Here is a 16,514-nt window from a genome sequence, read left to right on the forward strand (position 1 = left end):
CCAATTCCTCCATAACTGAACCACGTCAAGGCTCGCCTGCTTCCGGCTCTCGTTCGGACCTATGTCCTTCCCGCTCCCGTTGTGCAGTTGCCAGCAGAAAAGTCAATCGAGGTCCTGTTTCGCGCTCAAAGCCAAAGTTCATGGGCCTGTCCCCTAGAATGCGATATAAACATGCACAAGTCCAACAGCACATTTCTTGTGGACCTTGATACGAGTCGCGCCAATCTACTAGCCCAGCAACTGGTACCAGCGTGTCGGGCATTGAATGGTGCACGACTTATCCTCGGAGCCGTTGATACCACCTTCTATCGCGAAATACTACCTTTCCAAGCTTACGAAACACGATCCCGGATTTTGACATGGGATAATAAATGGATTTCGATCGTTACATATTTAGTTCAACCGGGGACCGAAGTGGAGGACGGGGCTGTCGGACTATCGGACTTCCTTGGTCGTCAGCGAGAAAAAAAAGAGGCTTTTCGCTGTGGCCCTCTCTAGGTACGTCGCGAAGAAAGGGCGACGCACGGTGGCCCCAGAGGATCTTTTGAAGGCCGGGGGGTATATCGGCGGGGCCAATGGAAATTTCCAAATGGCGCAGCAAAGGGAAAGGGAACAATGGGACATTTGGCAGAAACTCTAGTAGCAAGGCGTCTGACGGGCCGAATGGAACTTGGCCTATGATTTTGCTTATAATCCATAGATATTCAATCACGGAAGGGGCGAAATGCCGATGAAAACTTCAAGTTGGAGTCGCCATCGGCGACTAACTATCGGCGGGCTGTATGATACTAAGACTTGGATGATAGACCCCGCATAGGCATTTATTTTCATGACGCGGATCAAAAATTAAAATAATAGTAGGTAGAATAGCAATTTGACTGCTCATCCCGCAAACATGTTTACCCCTTTGGATTTTACGTCCATTTCTCAACCGGAGATCACTGAGTCTCTGGTTGGGATGTTCAAAAGCACAGTCCAGCGATTTTCGGATCGAATCGCCGTCGAAGACTGGTCAGGTACCCCACCAACGAAGCAACAATATACTTACTCTGAGCTTGACAATGCCTCGGATCATCTTGCAATAACCCTTCAAGCCAATGGGATTCATCGAGGATCTCTCGTTCCGATTCTCACTACGCGATCGATGCCAATGGTTATTGCCGTTTTAGCCGTACTGAAGGCTGGAGCGTGCTATGTACCCATCGACCTCTCAGCCTGGGGGGGCCGACCGTATTGAAGTCACTTTAAAAACCGTTAGTTCCGCCAAAGTTCTTTGCACTGAGGTGTCAAGTAGTATTCCTTCTGGGTATGAAGTTATTCAGTTTCTTTCAGCTGAGGCTGTGTGGACTCCGGCGCTAGATTTGAGCTCCCTTGATTCGCCAAGGCCCGATGATTTGGCCTATATTATATTCACATCCGGCTCAACTGGAAGGCCTAAAGGTGTTAAGGTTGCACATCGCTCGATGGTGGCCTACGCCTATGAGAATGGCGCTGGCACGCCACTGAAATTCGTCGTGACAGCCGAGTCACGTATGCTGGTGATGTTTTCAATCGCATTTGACGGTTAGTGCCACCAGGTAACCATTTTCCTGAAGATAAACATCCACTGACGTGGACCACAGGTTGTGCTGGGGTCTTTTTCTCATGTCTGGGCAATGGGTCCTGCCTCGTCCTTGCGAACCCTGATACTTTTCCCGATGCTGCCAAAGAGTGCACCGATCTCCCCTTAACCCCCAGCATCTTGTCCACACTTGATCCTTCAGACAACTATGGACGGGTAGAGAGGATTATTTTAGGTGGTGAAAAAGCCCCTGATTCTCTCATCGAAGCTTGGTCCGCCCCGGGACGTACAATATTCAACGCATATGGACCTACCGAAGCTACCTGCGTCACACTAATGGCAGAACTTGTCGTCGGTCGGCCACAGACTCTTGGATTCGCCCTTCGCGGGGCCTTCGTTATTCTACGGGATGAAAATGGCAACGAGGCCGATGCTGGAGAGATTTGTATTGGCGGTACTGGAGTTGCCCTTGGGTACTTCCAAGACGAGGCTCGGACAGAGCAATCTTTTATCACATACCGTGGTGAAAGGCTTTATTGCACAGGAGATTACGGTCGTATGTCTTTTGCCGGTGTGGTTTTTGCCGGTCGCAAAGACAGCCTCGTCAAGAACCGGGGATTTCTTATCAATCTTGAGACAGAGGTTGAGCCACTGCTGCTGAATATGCCGGCCGTCGAAGTCGGCGTCGCTGTATCGGTTGAAACTCGCCTCTATGCCTTTGTCTGTCCGCCCTCCGCCGCGATAGGCCTTCGCGAAGATTTGCTGCAGGCAGGTCGATCTCCATTCCTGGTACCTGATAGGATCGTCGGCATAGACAACCTGCCTCTAACCAGCAATGGTAAAATTGACCGCAAGGCACTCGTGGCGGTCTTGGACACACCAAATCTTTCGACTGTCAAAACGGATCCAAAAGAAGAGCTTGAACCAGAAGAGGCCGTGCTGAAAGCGTTTTCGGTTGCCCTAAAGCTTCCGGAATCACAAATAACTTCGGTGTCATCTTTCAGGCAGCTAGGAGGTAGCTCCTTAGCAGCCGTCTCTGTGGTGACAACACTAAAACGCTATTCATTTGCTACCAGCCTGTCTCAAATTTTCCAGTTGGATACTGTTTCTGCAATCAGCCAAGGCCTGACTCAAGCTGTGCAAGACCAGCCACAACTAAAGTTGGAAGTCGCTAAAAAGGAGCTATGGAAATCGGTGAATGATACCCTTCAAACACAGACTGATGGGATAGTTGATGTTGCACCGATGACAGACCTTCAAATGCGGATGGTGCATGGGACTTTGCAAGATCCCTCTGCCAACTATTTAAGACTGGGAATTACATTTTCTCATGGATCTCTATCAGAACTCAAACGTTCCTGGATATCCGCTCTTGCGGCTCATAGCTCACTTCGAACAACATTCCTGCTTTTAGGCGAGCGAGGAGCACAACTTATCCACCAACACGTCAATCCAAGCTGGGAGGAGATACCAGTACAAGAATTACCCAGCGAGCAAGAATGGCGTACATTACAATATCTGTCTACCGAGGAAAGTTTATCGACTCCATCCTACCCACATGTTCAACCATTCGTTGGGTTCCGAGTCTATTATGCACCCCATGGGGCCACTCTGGTCACCCTGACCATACACCACAGCTTAATAGACGGGTGGTCAGCAGTGAACCTGATTGATTCCTTCTCGCAGGCAGCTGAGGGCTGCTTACCGTGTCTCCCACGACCTGAGTTTCACCAGTTCATCGGGTCTATCGACCAATCCCATCTTTTAGTTGAGGAGAAGGCGCAAGCCTTCTGGAAAGAAAGTCTAGGCAATTTAGATCCTATCCCTCGTCTCACTTTGCCTGCCCCGTCTACCCCCACCTCGCTGGCAAAGAGAGAAGAGATATGTGTCTCATTGGGAACCACATCAGCCGAGCTGGAAATCCAATCTTTGCGCGCCAAAGTAACCCCCGCCGTGCTGCTATATGCCGCGTGGTCAATAGTTCTCTCAACATACTCTGCTTCAGAGAAGGTAGTCATAGGAGCAACTCTGGCAGGTCGTTCATCGCCGATATCTCATATTGAATCTGCTGTGGGCCCATTCGTCAACACACTCCCACTCCGGGTGCAAATTGATGAGAAAGAGTGCTTTGAGCAGTTTCTCCGCAGCGTTTTTACAACACTTTGCCAGATTTCCGACTATCAAGGGTCTACAAATTCTCTGATCCAGACTGCGACAGGGAAAAAGGCGACTGACTTTTATGAGACGATTTTCGCCCTTCAGTATGACTTTCCTCCCATAAGTGCCTGGAAGGCTGATACAATTGCGAAACCTTCCTCATTCTGGACCACCGACTCATCCGGAGCAAAGCTGAATGTACTCGTTGAAGACTCTTCGGAAGGACTGGTCGCACGGCTGGTCTATCACACTGACAGTTTTACCACCTCCACAGTGGAAGGTATGGGCCGGCATCTCCAGAATGCGCTTGAAGTACTCATCACGCAAGACCTTTCGGAACCTGTTTCTCGCATCCGTGATCAGCTACTCAAACCTGCTGAAATAGACGCACTTGTCCGCAATTTCCCCCGATTTCACGACAAGTATCTGGGCGCTGCAAATTTGAAAGAAGCCTTTGAGTCAATGGTGGATCGTGTGCCTGGCTTACCAGCATTGGAGTCGCCAAATGGTGATGTCTTGACTTATCGGGAGCTGGATCGACGAAGCAATGCGGTAGCACTTGAAATAATGCGACTAGAGACCAAGAGCCCATTTGTGGCTGTTCAAGCAGACGGCTCTGTTGAATGGATTGTGGCTATTTTTGCGACTATCAAGGCTGGATATGCTTATTGTCCCATCGATGTCAAGTATGGCCGGGACCGTCAAAAGGTCATGTTGGATCTTGCAGAATCCGATATCATAATCTATCCTACAGCTGGCTCCATCCCATTGGATTCCGTCCGACCAGACTTACGGGTATTGACAGTGGAAACTATCGTCGATTCACTTGACGAAAATGAAGTTGCGCGCTTTGAGACAACGATTCCTGGTGAAAGAGTCGCCGCCTTGATTTTCACTTCAGGTAGTACCGGAGTTCCAAAAGGTAAATGCTACAGAGATGAAATTTAGGCCATCTATCAAGACGCTAATCCACAGGGCAGGTGTTCAAATCCCCCATCTAAATCTCTTGTCATCTCTCGGTCATGAAGCTGGCCGAAACCATTCGCGTCCTGGTCAGCGAAATGCACAGTTGCTAGCATATGGTACGTCATCGCGTAAAAGGGAATTCCGAACAAAATTAAATATTTTGTCTCTAGGTTTTGATGGTTGTCTTCATGAGATATTGGCGGCACTGCTATTCGGTGCCACATTGGTACTCAAGGATGAGAACTCTCCAATGGCTCATCTGCGCCACGTTGACGCTGCTGATATTACACCATCTATGCTTGCAACTCTTGACCCTGATCTTCATTCCAATCTCAAAGTGGTGAGTTCAAAGCAAACTATTCTCACCTCAATGAAATAACTAATCTTGGCAGCTTTCTGTGGTGGGTGAGGTATTCCCTCAAGATTTGGTTGATCAATGGGGTATTCAAGACCGCATTCTATTGAATGTCTACGGCCCAGTGGAGACAACTATTGCTGTGACTTGGGGGTATCAAAAGTCTGGACAACCAGTTACGAATGGACCGCCTGCACCACGCACAGCCATATATATTGTTGATACAGCTAACCGTCCCGTCCCGGTCGGATGCACAGGAGAGATCTTGATTTCCGGAATCCAGGTAACGCCGGGTTACCACAAATTGCCCGATCGCACTCTGCAGTCTTTTGTTCCAGATCCCTTCATCCCGGGACAAATTGCGTATCGCACGGGTGATGTAGGAAGATGGACCCCAGATATGAACCTCCAAGTGATCGGCCGCATGGACTATCAAGTCAAAGTACGCGGATTACGTGTTGACCTACAAGAGGTAGAGCACATGATCACGAAAGCTTTTAATGGAATCCAATCCATTGCAGTCATCTTTAGCCGCGAGCTGGCCACGATGACAGCATTCGTGACTCCTCAAAATATTGACATGCAGAAGCTGCAACAAAATATCCGCAGCAGTCTGCCATACCATTTCCAGCCTACCCGAGTCATTGCCTTGGAATGCTTTCCCTTGAATGTCAACGGGAAGATTGACAGATTAGCATTGGTTGCCATGCCCGTCGAGTCGACTACATACACAGTGCTTCCAGAAACAGAAATGGAGCGTCTAGTCGCACGGATCTGGGAAGAGAAGCTCCCACAGACTCAGGTGGGGGCTCTAGACAACTTCTTCGATCTCGGTGGTCACTCCTTGCTGCAGATAGGGGTCGCACAGCGACTAACGGAAGAGTTGGCTTATCGCGTTCCTTTGCGCATGGTCATCGAAAATATTGTTCTACGTGACCTTGCAGCATCTCTGGAGACTAAAGCCAACCAAGGCATCTCCGATGATTTTTCCCCCTTTCGTCAAACGCGAGAAGCTCCTCTATCTATCACATCTGCACTGGAGGATGAGGTCTATACTGTGTGGGAGCAAAACAAAAGATCCACCGCATGGAATGTGGCACTTGCGATGCGATTCACCGGGTCACTAGATCGGGATCGCCTCTGGGACAGTTTCTCTCAAGTCATCAATTACTATCCCGTATTGCTGTCTGAGTTCGCTCCCGTCGACGGCATCATCCGCCGCTCTATTCGAGCAGATTTTGGTGGACCCATTCAGCTTCAAGTTCATTCATCCATTGACAGTGCTATCGCTGATGAAATTAATCTTGGATTCGACTTGAACAATGGACAGCCTATTCGTGTTCGATGGATTGAAGAATCACCCGTTTCAATCGTGGTGGTGCTTACAATGTCTCACGCAGTGTCAGATGGAACTACCAGAAGCCTTCTACTTGATGCAATCAGTGCAGCATACAATGGAACTGAGGATTACAGAGGTCTTCCCGCCGACCAGAGCTATATGGATTGGGCGAGCTGGTCTTCACAGCAGAAACTCGATATTGAGGCCGTAAGATTCTGGCAGAAAACACTGGCTGGATACACACAGTCTCGCCTTATTCCTTTCAAAAACAAGCCGCAGACTTATGACGGACATTGCCGGATGCTGACGATCCCACAAGAAGGGCGCAAAGCCATCGCTCGACTGGAAACTGAAGCAGCGGCAACAAAACACCATGTTGTACTAGCCGTAGTTTCGCTTCTACTGCAGTCATGGGGTGAAAGCGACTCTTTCATCATTGGTGCCCCATATGCAAATCGCGACATAGCCGGGACCGACAAGGTCGTTGGTATGATGGTCGATCGGATGCCAGTCAAGGTCGAACTACCCACTGATGGCAAGGAAACATGGCGATCTTTGGTTTCACGGATGAAAGGGGCAAGCCAGCAATCCATTGCACATTGGATACCGTTCACACAGATCATGAAAGCCGTCGATGAAAACTCCACGCAAGAACATTCCCCCCCTGTTTGACGTGATGGTAACATTCCATACTGCCTTCGAGACATCTCAACGGACGCAAAATTTTGGAGACGCTGAAACGACGCTATTGAGAACCCATCCAGATGGCGCTAAGGTATGCTTTTTATTCATGTATCGCGTCCAGTCTTTCGTGGAAATGGCTAACATTTGGACAGTATCCCCTTTTGTTCGAGTTCACAGAATGGGAAGATCGATTGGAGCTGGATTTAGAGTATGATACGGGAGTTTTGAGTGAACAACAGGTGGACAGTGTTCAGTCCTTGCTTATGTATATATTATCCAATTTGGCTTTGCAGCCCGACTCGAACCTACCTGTGGGCCAAATCGGCGAGGGATTGAAGAGGTTAGATATATAAACATTCATGGATGTCAATAGAGAACCTTGGCATGGCTGTGACTATTCGAAATTAACAATCGGACGTTTTGGTAAATGAAAAATTGAAATTGAAACCGGATCTAAGAACCTCTTATAGTTGTGGTCCACGCAGTCCAGAAGAGTAGTAGTTATCTTTAACTCGGTATTTGGAATTGAAGGACAAAAACACTATAGCTGACCCCGAAGCGACTCGAACGCTTAACTTTCAGGACTGGAATCTGACACTCTACCAATTGAGTTACGGGGCCGCTTCTTATGTAAGACAAGATCAGCAAGGCCATCTGATTTGGAGGATAGATATAACATCACACTTCTCCCTTTCTCCGCCCTTCTGGGCCTTGGGCCTTTTTGCATTGAAAGTTTGGTTGTGGAGTCCTGCCCTGGCTGGTCTTGTTCACTAAGAACTGACTACTCTGTATCAGATGTATTGCTAGATTTTTTCTCTAGTTATTCAGGGTGTCCTCATTTACTACTCTCCGGTGTAGTGGAATCAAAATATTGCATGGGTTCCTCTTTCTATTTAGACCGTAAGGTCGCCAGTTCGTACTTTCGTACTTTTCGTAATAAGTGGCGAGAATGAGAAGTGGGGGCCACTCGGCTGGTCCCATGGTCTTTGGTCTTTGAGCCTTTGATGATCTCCTCGTTATCGACCACACGAGCTCCACATTTGCTCCCTCCTATGGCTACAGCCAGAGCATTAAGTCACGGACTCAATGATCCCCGCTACCAAGCGGACAGTCAACTCCTGTCTGCGATGTCGCGCGCGAAAGATTCGCTGCGGTCGCGAAAGACCTGAGTGCCAGAACTGCGCTCGTCATGGACATTCCTGCCGATATGCCCCTACGATTCCTAGTGAGACCATTCAGAAGGACAATGATGGGCCTTACCAGGAGCTTGCACGGCGACTAAGTCATCTTGAGCTGGTCGTCGCGCGACTCGCAGGCAATACTGCACCTGAGAGCTCCCCTCCGGAGGAATCGACTGTTTCTAGTGCGGGCGATGCCCACAATGTGGACAATGAGCCACGTCTCTTGTCAGGCTCGTACTGGAAGCAGTTGGCTGCACAGGTGTGTAATTCAGGCGCGTAGTCAGCCTAATATTGAATTGAATTGAATTGACAGAATTGGCATTCAAATAGCACCCCGATTTCAACGCCCTCATAGACGCGGACCAAGATTCACAACCACCATCGAAACGAATACAGCCCAGTCGTCCCTTGAACCTCTTTGTCGCCCCAGACCCCGAATTCCACCCACATGCGTATATGCCACCGCTACCTGATGCCGAGCGATTATACAATATCTTCCTCGACCGGGTGGACCCAGTTGTGCGCCTAATTCATAAGCCAACGTTCTGGGAGGAAATGAAAGAATACTATCTCCAAGTGGGACATGATAATGGAGTGGAGAAACGATCAACAGCGGCATTCGAGGCGCTTCTATTTGCTGTGTTGTTCAGCGCTCTGACTAGCTTATCCGAGCAGGAGCACTGGGACTCATCGCCTCCAGGTCAGGACTCTGCCCCTTCCCAGGTCAGGCAGGGATGTCTAAAAGCTCTTCGGCTCGCCATTGAGCAGAGTTTGGTCCGATCAGAGTTTCTCGAAAAGCCGAGCCTTCACTCAATCTCAGCTTGCTGTCTCTTTTTGGTCCGTAATCGATCTCCCCACCTCTTCCACATATTCCCGCTGTATACTAACGTGCGATCATGTTTCAGTTTGTTACGTGCGAAGAAACCGACGTCCCATACCATTATTGCTTGACCGGTCTCTTACTACGCGTTGCGCGATCATTTTCTCTTCATATGGACCCAGAGGCGCTTTCAGACCGGAAGCGAGCACAGAAACCAGCACAACCACCATTCAGCGGCATTGTCACCGAACTTCGCCGGCGAGTTTGGCACGTCATTGTTCAGTAAGTACTGCGTCTGTCAAGACAAGCCGAGACCCGCGCTAACAACTCTGAAGCCTTGACTTCATGTCTAGTGAAGCACGTGGCGTAGATCCTGAGCCCATTGGCATGCAAACTTGGCCCACAACCCTTGCGACTGCATTACCGGGCAACATGAATGACGAAGACATCATGCAGGATAAAACTACTGCCCGTTTTACTGACATGACAATGTCTCTCGTCCGCTACCAACTCTCCCTCGGCCTGAGACAACTAGTGACAACCCCTGCCCCCCCCAGCAGGGTCCGATGGGCTCCAGAAATGCCTTGATGAAACAATAGAAGTAGTCAACAGACAATACTTGCAATTCTGCCACGCTAGCGACCCTATCCAGAGAGTGACGCTGGAGCTTGGCCGCCTTGGAGAATATAAACTCCGGCTCTTGGTGTATCATCGATTTCTGAAAGAACGCAATGGCACTACCAATAGTAACAATCACTGGACCCCGGCTCGAAAGAAGTATGTCATAAGCGCCCCTCTCCTTCCTAAAGTCACGTTAAATACCAATTTATCTTTGATACTAATTTGAGACAGGGCTATGGAATATGCCAAAGATCTGATTTCTTCCTATCAGAATGTTTTAGCCGACCCTAATATTAGACGATTCCACTGGCACATTCGACGTCACTCCCAACTGCACGGAATGCTCCACATAATAAACGAGCTATCAACAATAGATACTTTCGATCTATCAAGCGATATCAGTGTTATTTGCAAACAGGCTTGGGAAACCATTGCCGACGTGGAGATGGAATACGGCAATTCAGGAGAAGAAAACAGCGACGAGGAACGACTTTGGACCTTTCTACATAATCTGCGGGAGAAAGTGAGGCTTCGCTTATACACCCAGGGATTCATCAGTCGAGGCTTTACTGCGGATTCGGCATGGGAAGCCGAATATGATTCCCCTATGGGTGGCATTGATAGTACGAACCTGCTAGAATCACTGTTCGGTGGCCAGTATGGATTCAGCGGTAATATTGGCCTGGAATTATGACATAGGTACCTGCCACAAAGCCTCGGACTCGACCGCCCTTCAAGAGCTTGACCTACGGTAGACGAAATGATTGATGACCTAGAAAAGAATTGAACTCCAACACTGGAACAAAGTTGTAATACATCTGAATGGCCTCCCTTGTGAAATAGAACTAGCAAAAATTCCCAATGCCACCCATACGTAGATATTTCCATAAGACATCAAATATACAAATCATGCGAAAGCGTGCTATGACAGGTTTTCAAACGAAACGACGGATTCTGGGACACGCGTCCAAGTATCTCGGCGAAGTTTGGTGTCCAGGGCCCCGCCTAGCTGGTAATTCTCTAACACAGTGATGACGAACAATTTTATCATAATAGAAGCAAAATTCTTTCCGAGGCATTTTCGTGGGCCGAGTCCATACCCATGCAGACTGTACCGTGCATCCAATCGAGAGACAGAATCCCAACGGCGCGGTCGGAAAACTTTCCCATCCGGGGCCCAAATCGGAGAGTCTTGATTCAATCGGCGTACGTCAATAATGACAGGTGTGGCAGCTGGAATAAGGTAGCCACCAATGTATTTATCCTTTGCGGTCATCTCAGGAAGGGAAAACCCTGTATTAAAATTAGTCTTCCAAATTGGTATACTGCTTCGGAGTTACAAACAAGCAGGAGGGTTGTTGCGAAGAAGCTCCAGGTAAACGTGATGAAGCTGTGTATTTTCTTCTTTCAGATAGCGATCCAGAGTAGCGATGTCGTTTTCCTTTGATAAAATCTCGCTTCGCAGATTATTTTGTTCATTGGGATGACCCGCCAAGTTTATCAGGCAGTAGGCAAAAATGGTCGAAGTGATGTCTATATTGGTGAAGATAATTTCATCAAGAGACTGCAAAAACTGCTTAAAAGTCAGTATAGTCTAGCCAGCGTAGAAATCTCACCAACTTACACTAGTCATATCAATATTCCCATTCTCGACCGCTTGGTACATTCCTTCCAATGGAATCGAAATTCCCCTCTAAGAGTATATTAGTATTGTTGACGATTCAATACTATGAAATTTTCATACCTTTCTTGCAAGAGACACCGCATCTAGGTTCAATTCTTTCCATAGCTTGTTGAACTTCCTCAAGGTGGCATTAGCCTTCGTTGGTAGCCAGGGGTACCACCAGTTTTTGGCTGCTGGACTCAAGAATGTGACAAATGTCACCTCCTCGTGGAGCGTATTTAAATCCCATAGGCGCCCAAATAGCTACGAAATAACCAATATGTTAGTCGCTTATGTTGATTTTTCATGGCACAGTTTGAGACCGACCTCCTCTGAAAAGACTTCACCGTACAGGGCCATGGCAATTAGTCGAAAAGGCAGCTGGCGGCAAGCAATTATTGCGTCAAGTTCAAAAGGCCCCGACACGCCAGCATTTACCTCCTGGGGAAGTGTTTCAGCCCAGGTCTTGATAGCATTCTTAGTTGTTGCAATAACTGAATTTGCTGATGTGAAGGAGAAATGGGGATCCAGATGTGAGCGCGTGTTCTTCCATTCCGCGCCGTTTTGGACCCCTACACAAGAACCAAGCGTTCTTGCAAAAAAAGACCCCATATTACAGTCGTGGAGCTTTTTGTGATCTGATGATGATGCATACTATAGTTAGCCTTTGAATTTTGAGTATAACAACCATTTTCGTCCACTCGCCTGCAGCATCTTGCATGTAGAAATCTTTAATATGAGAGGGGTGAGAGACGATCAGCTCCCTGTGACGTCCATTTCGCACGAGAAATGGTCTATCTCCGAAATTTTTAGCCCCTTGGTCTGATATTTCCTTTCTGTGTCACAAAGGGATTAATTGAGGTAGATTCTAGAGGTCAAACTCCCAACTAAGACTAACCCATTTGTAAATCGCCGGAATCTTGTGTCCTCCTGGAGGGATGGAATGGGGTCCCCATTTTTGTCTTTAAAATATCCACTCTGACTTTTGCTGCTTTTGCTCTTTATCAGGAATAAATAGAGAGCCAACACAAAAAGGAGAGCCAGTCCCTGAATTGCGTAGTACATATTGGTTGTTGTGATTCAGCTTTCCAGGGTATATACACATGTTTAGTCATAGGAAAATTGCGCATTTTAAAGCGAGATGAATGCTAGCCGATTTATTGCTCACTGTCGACGCCGAAACCTGTCGCTCTCTTCGGTGTTTATTTTTTTGTTTTGCTCGCCGTGATATAGTCCCGGTTATCTTGGAAATTTCGGCTTTAAGCCCCATTGCTCTAGGCCACCAACTAGTTATAATGGCCGCGTTAGACCGATAGTGGGGAATAAGCAAGCCCTTAGCTAGTTGGCGATGCCACGGGATATAGTACTTAAGTACTGCCAAGCAGCTATCTGCGAGTGTTTCTCATTTCGGCTTTAACAACTTGAATATCCATTATAATCTAACAATTTCCATTATAAGCGAGGCGAGAGATGAATGGTCAAACGCTCTATATTCAGCGGGCCGCTGGCGTTCGGGTGCGGGTCTTGTGTATATACCAAAGCATGCAAAGGCATCAGAGAGGGTACCTGTCTCACCACTGGTACTGCCACCGAAGTAGAGATAAGTAACGAAGGCAACGAATTGGGCCCATTCTACTATGAGGTACCAAGGTTCGGCGAATATGTGTCAAGCGAGTGGTTGCGGACGGGCGGGAGCGGCCCGTTTGCATCCAGCCAGAAAAAATGTGGAGAATGGTGGGCTAAATTCCAACTAATGCAACACCAAATGGCTCCTGAAGAGTCCCGATTTGCCTCCCCGAGAAATACTCTTATTCCCCCCCCTAAACCCACAGACGCGTGGCAATAATTGTCGGCTGTGAAAGCCCAGCCCCAATTGGGGCCAGTCAGATACCCACTCGAGAATGACCCACATCATTTCGCTCATTTCTTCTCTGACTTATGTGACTCGTGGATATTCGCCGTACATATCGCGCTATTCCGGCCGAACACAATCCGTGAGCCTGCACGGAGTACTTACATTTCGAGCAATTTACTCCGTAGAATGAAAACATATATGATGTTGTCTACGAATTTCATTTCAACAGGCTAATAAGTTCATGTAAATTGAGATAGGAAGGACGCAGTAAGTATGGCGAATGAGTATTTGGTTGTTGTTGTGTTTTATTAGAGCAGCCGCTCGCACGTATTAGTATTCTGCGGTCTAGATGTAAATCGGAAAAGCTAGCATGGGGCCAAATTCAGATGGATTGCAAGATTGTCCACATTTTAAGCTTTGATGCACTCCAACACCGTATCTAGACCTGCATTGCGCCACACGCGAACTACTTTTAGTCCCGTGTTTTCGATCAACGCACGATACTGAGTCTCAGTTCTTTCTTTTGCGTTAAGGCAGGCCAACATCTGCAGGTCCAACCGACTAACAACTGACTGGCCCCAATTGGCAAGTAACGGCCGTGGCGCAAGTTCTCGCGAGTTCTGCGACGTGTCCCGATATGTTGGAGCCAGCATATGCTCGAGGATCAAAAGTTTGTTACCCAAGCTCATTTTGGCGGTGCAATGGGACAAAATCTGACGTGCTTCTTCATCTGGCCAGTCGTGGATGACATGACGCAAGAAGTAGATGTCTCCTGCCTCGTTCTGAGGAGTGAAAAAATCATGACCGATAAATTTGATGCGATCCGACTGTTCGAATTCAGGGTATGAACTTTTGAGGTACTGATGTGTAATAGAAATTTCGTCAGTCAAGTTCCAGATTTAACCTTTGACTTTATTTCAAATTAGTATTTTCGGGGAAGCACCCACCTCATGAAACTTTGATTCACTCTCAGGGCGATCTTGAACTCTCACACGAAGATTGGGATTCTCTTTAAGGATAGGAAGAGTTCCGGCTCCGACCCCGCCCCCCACATCAACAATCGTTTTGGTCCCCTCCAAATGCCATGGGTAAACTATTAAAAATGTTAGTACCCGGAAAGCCCAAAATTTCGCCACTGGATATAATTACGGGCCAAATATTGCTCCAAGTTGAGCCCTTTACCGGCCATGGCGGTATTAGCCCTTTGACCGATATCGGGTCTGACATTTTTCACCCATTCAAAAACAGTCAAATCAGTGCCGTAAGCGAGGTTAAAGGGCGCTTTATTAGCTTCGGTGGCGTCTTTGTAGTCAGGATGTATAAGCGCCTCCCAAGCCTTGGAAGATGAGGTTCTGCATTCATCGGCACTATAACCACATCTGTTATTATTTGAATTTCCGAATCTGGGAAGACACAGCTCGTATCTTACCAGTGTCCAACTAATGCCCGTTTCCCCTCCGATTGGAAGGTAACGGAAAGTAAATTGTTGGCAAATCTGTTGTCTGCGGTCTCTCGGAAAATTTGTTTGTTACATAGGTTCCTCAAGTAGCGTGCTAGCTTTTCTTCATTGAGGCCAGTTTTCTGGGCTAGGGTCTGGATGGAATGCTCTTCTCTGCCAAGATGGTTCGCAATATCTGCTTGGCAGGCAACAAATAGCGCTGTTTCGTCGTGATACTGTAGCAGCGGCGTAAGTAAAGTATTAATATAATTGTTGGGATAGAAGCAATTACACCATAAATTGTATCGTTGAGATACGTGTTTGGATCACAGAGAGCTCGCAGCATGTTCGTCGCGGATGATATGGTTTTCAAAGCATCCTCAAGGTCTGCCTCAAGGCGACTATGGATGGGGTGAGATTCGCATGAATCGAGGGTTAACGCTGGATCATCGTGGTCAAGAATTGACTTTTCGACGGCGTCTAGAGATTTATTTATCAAATCTCTCAAGCTCTCCAGTGTTTGGACAGATGTTGAAGAGGGCGCCATTGCAAAGACCAAAACTCAGTTACAAACTGGAAGCTACTGAGAAAATTATGATAACAATGCTATTTTTCAAGGACAGAAAAGCCTGGTCTTATATTCTATGCATACGTGAATTTGAAAACAACAAAGCAAATCGGATATACTAGTATTTACGCAAAATTTCCGTAATAGTAGTACTAGTAGTTGCGACCCCTCGATCGGTGAGTATATAGCAAAACTTTTCAGGTGTCGATATAGCGATTCGATTTTGATTCCATTCCAATAGTACACGGACCTAGGATGTAGGATTCTAACCAGTTTAAAATCAACTGTCTTGGTTAAAATAGCAGCAACAGAGGGGAATTCCCTAATGCGATGCCTATGGTTACAGAGCGAATGGAGATATCATACCCAAGGAGGGCTGATTTCATAATCGGCCTCTATGGTCAATATTATTACTTTTCGCCCCCAATAAGTGCAAAATTTCTTCCATCCAGTAGCCACCGAAGTTTTTCATTTGAAACACGCCCAATATCTCGTTCGTGACATCGGGGGCCTGGGAATGCCAGAGGACGGATCTAGAGTGTTCGTGTTCCCTCGGCCGCTTCGGCCGCTTTCGCAGCCGCCCTCTCAGCCGCCCTCTCAGCACTAAGGCCGTCGTATACGAGACTAAATTTGTCTTAGGTTAGACTGTATGCACTGCAAAAACTAGTGACGGGACTTATTTATTCCAACCGGAACCAGTTATCAGCAAGCCAAGAATTACGTTAAAAGTGGCAGAAAGCCGAATCGTGCCTTTAGCCTGATGACGGCTAGCGCGACGCAGGAGTCGGTCGTACTTCTCCGGTATTCTACCGTCACCCATATCTTGTTACTGCATGTACGCCCTAAGCTTAGTGCCAGGTCCCGCAAGGCGTTTAGGTGGCTACCTAGCTGGAGGGGTAGATCATGCCAAGCCCCATCCACCACTTCGCATAGAAACGGCAAAATTGCAAGTGGATTGGTGGATACTTGCGGATCAACCGAGTGGCGCTAAACAAACATCACCATCATTTATCACGACAACTGGTGATATTTTGGCTAAATATCTAACCACTCACTATGACTAGTTGGAAACGTGTAAGAGGTTTCTCCGCTTTGCATAACCCAATCCGGTTCAAATCATAGCTTTACGCCTGCAAAAGCGCCAATTTGCCTGATATATGTGGTAAGGTAGGGCATATACGAAGTAAATTCCCAACTGGTAAATAGTTCTTTAATATTAAGGCCGATTTGATTTATAGATACGATATAAAATAGAGAGAGAGTGGGTGAGTGGTCAGCTTGATGCTGCGGTCAGCTCGGTGGTGGA

At 47.5% G+C, this 16,514-nt stretch overlaps 6 protein-coding genes across 6 annotated transcripts; 4 read left to right on the plus strand and 2 right to left on the minus strand.

Moving 5' to 3' along the window:
• Positions 1 to 30: 30 nt before the first annotated feature.
• On the plus strand, positions 31 to 640 carry N7481_003610 (thioesterase family protein; the record flags this gene model as incomplete). The annotated part of the gene is given in 2 exon segments (XM_057262829.1): positions 31 to 384; positions 398 to 640. Coding segments are annotated over 2 exon segments (597 nt in total), but the record flags the coding sequence as incomplete, so codon positions are not given.
• A 255-nt stretch (positions 641 to 895) lies between these two features.
• Positions 896 to 7,050, plus strand: nrps5 (nonribosomal peptide synthetase hasD; the record flags this gene model as incomplete). The annotated part of the gene is made up of 6 exons (XM_057262830.1): positions 896 to 1,230; positions 1,295 to 1,563; positions 1,623 to 4,640; positions 4,699 to 4,800; positions 4,855 to 5,024; positions 5,077 to 7,050. 6 exons carry the CDS (start codon positions 896 to 898, stop codon positions 7,048 to 7,050), a joined length of 5,868 nt encoding a protein of 1,955 aa, XP_057124491.1.
• A 92-nt stretch (positions 7,051 to 7,142) lies between these two features.
• N7481_003612 (nonribosomal peptide synthase GliP2) lies at positions 7,143 to 7,415 on the plus strand (the record flags this gene model as incomplete). The annotated part of the gene is made up of 2 exons (XM_057262831.1): positions 7,143 to 7,153; positions 7,184 to 7,415. The coding sequence occupies 2 exons, from the start codon at positions 7,143 to 7,145 to the stop codon at positions 7,413 to 7,415; spliced, it is 243 nt and encodes an 80-aa protein (XP_057124492.1).
• A 733-nt stretch (positions 7,416 to 8,148) lies between these two features.
• On the plus strand, positions 8,149 to 10,378 carry N7481_003613 (Zn(II)2Cys6 transcription factor; the record flags this gene model as incomplete). Its single annotated transcript, XM_057262832.1, is given in 6 exon segments — positions 8,149 to 8,502; positions 8,574 to 9,080; positions 9,149 to 9,345; positions 9,399 to 9,624; positions 9,641 to 9,840; positions 9,916 to 10,378. 6 exon segments carry the CDS (start codon positions 8,149 to 8,151, stop codon positions 10,376 to 10,378), a joined length of 1,947 nt encoding a protein of 648 aa, XP_057124493.1.
• A 228-nt stretch (positions 10,379 to 10,606) lies between these two features.
• On the minus strand, positions 10,607 to 12,303 carry N7481_003614 (uncharacterized protein; the record flags this gene model as incomplete). Its single annotated transcript, XM_057262833.1, has 6 exons — positions 10,607 to 10,977; positions 11,029 to 11,257; positions 11,309 to 11,377; positions 11,429 to 11,611; positions 11,675 to 11,919; positions 12,246 to 12,303. 6 exons carry the CDS (start codon positions 12,301 to 12,303, stop codon positions 10,607 to 10,609), a joined length of 1,155 nt encoding a protein of 384 aa, XP_057124494.1.
• A 1,309-nt stretch (positions 12,304 to 13,612) lies between these two features.
• On the minus strand, positions 13,613 to 15,187 carry N7481_003615 (S-adenosyl-L-methionine-dependent methyltransferase; the record flags this gene model as incomplete). Its single annotated transcript, XM_057262834.1, has 5 exons — positions 13,613 to 14,062; positions 14,150 to 14,295; positions 14,352 to 14,569; positions 14,632 to 14,876; positions 14,933 to 15,187. The coding sequence occupies 5 exons, from the start codon at positions 15,185 to 15,187 to the stop codon at positions 13,613 to 13,615; spliced, it is 1,314 nt and encodes a 437-aa protein (XP_057124495.1).
• Positions 15,188 to 16,514: the final 1,327 nt, after the last annotated feature.

The sequence above is a fragment of the Penicillium waksmanii genome (assembly GCF_028829765.1).
Source record: "Penicillium waksmanii strain IBT 27052 chromosome Unknown utg000004l:1.0-5674109.0:1.0-5678898.0, whole genome shotgun sequence".
NCBI lineage: Eukaryota > Fungi > Ascomycota > Eurotiomycetes > Eurotiales > Aspergillaceae > Penicillium > Penicillium waksmanii.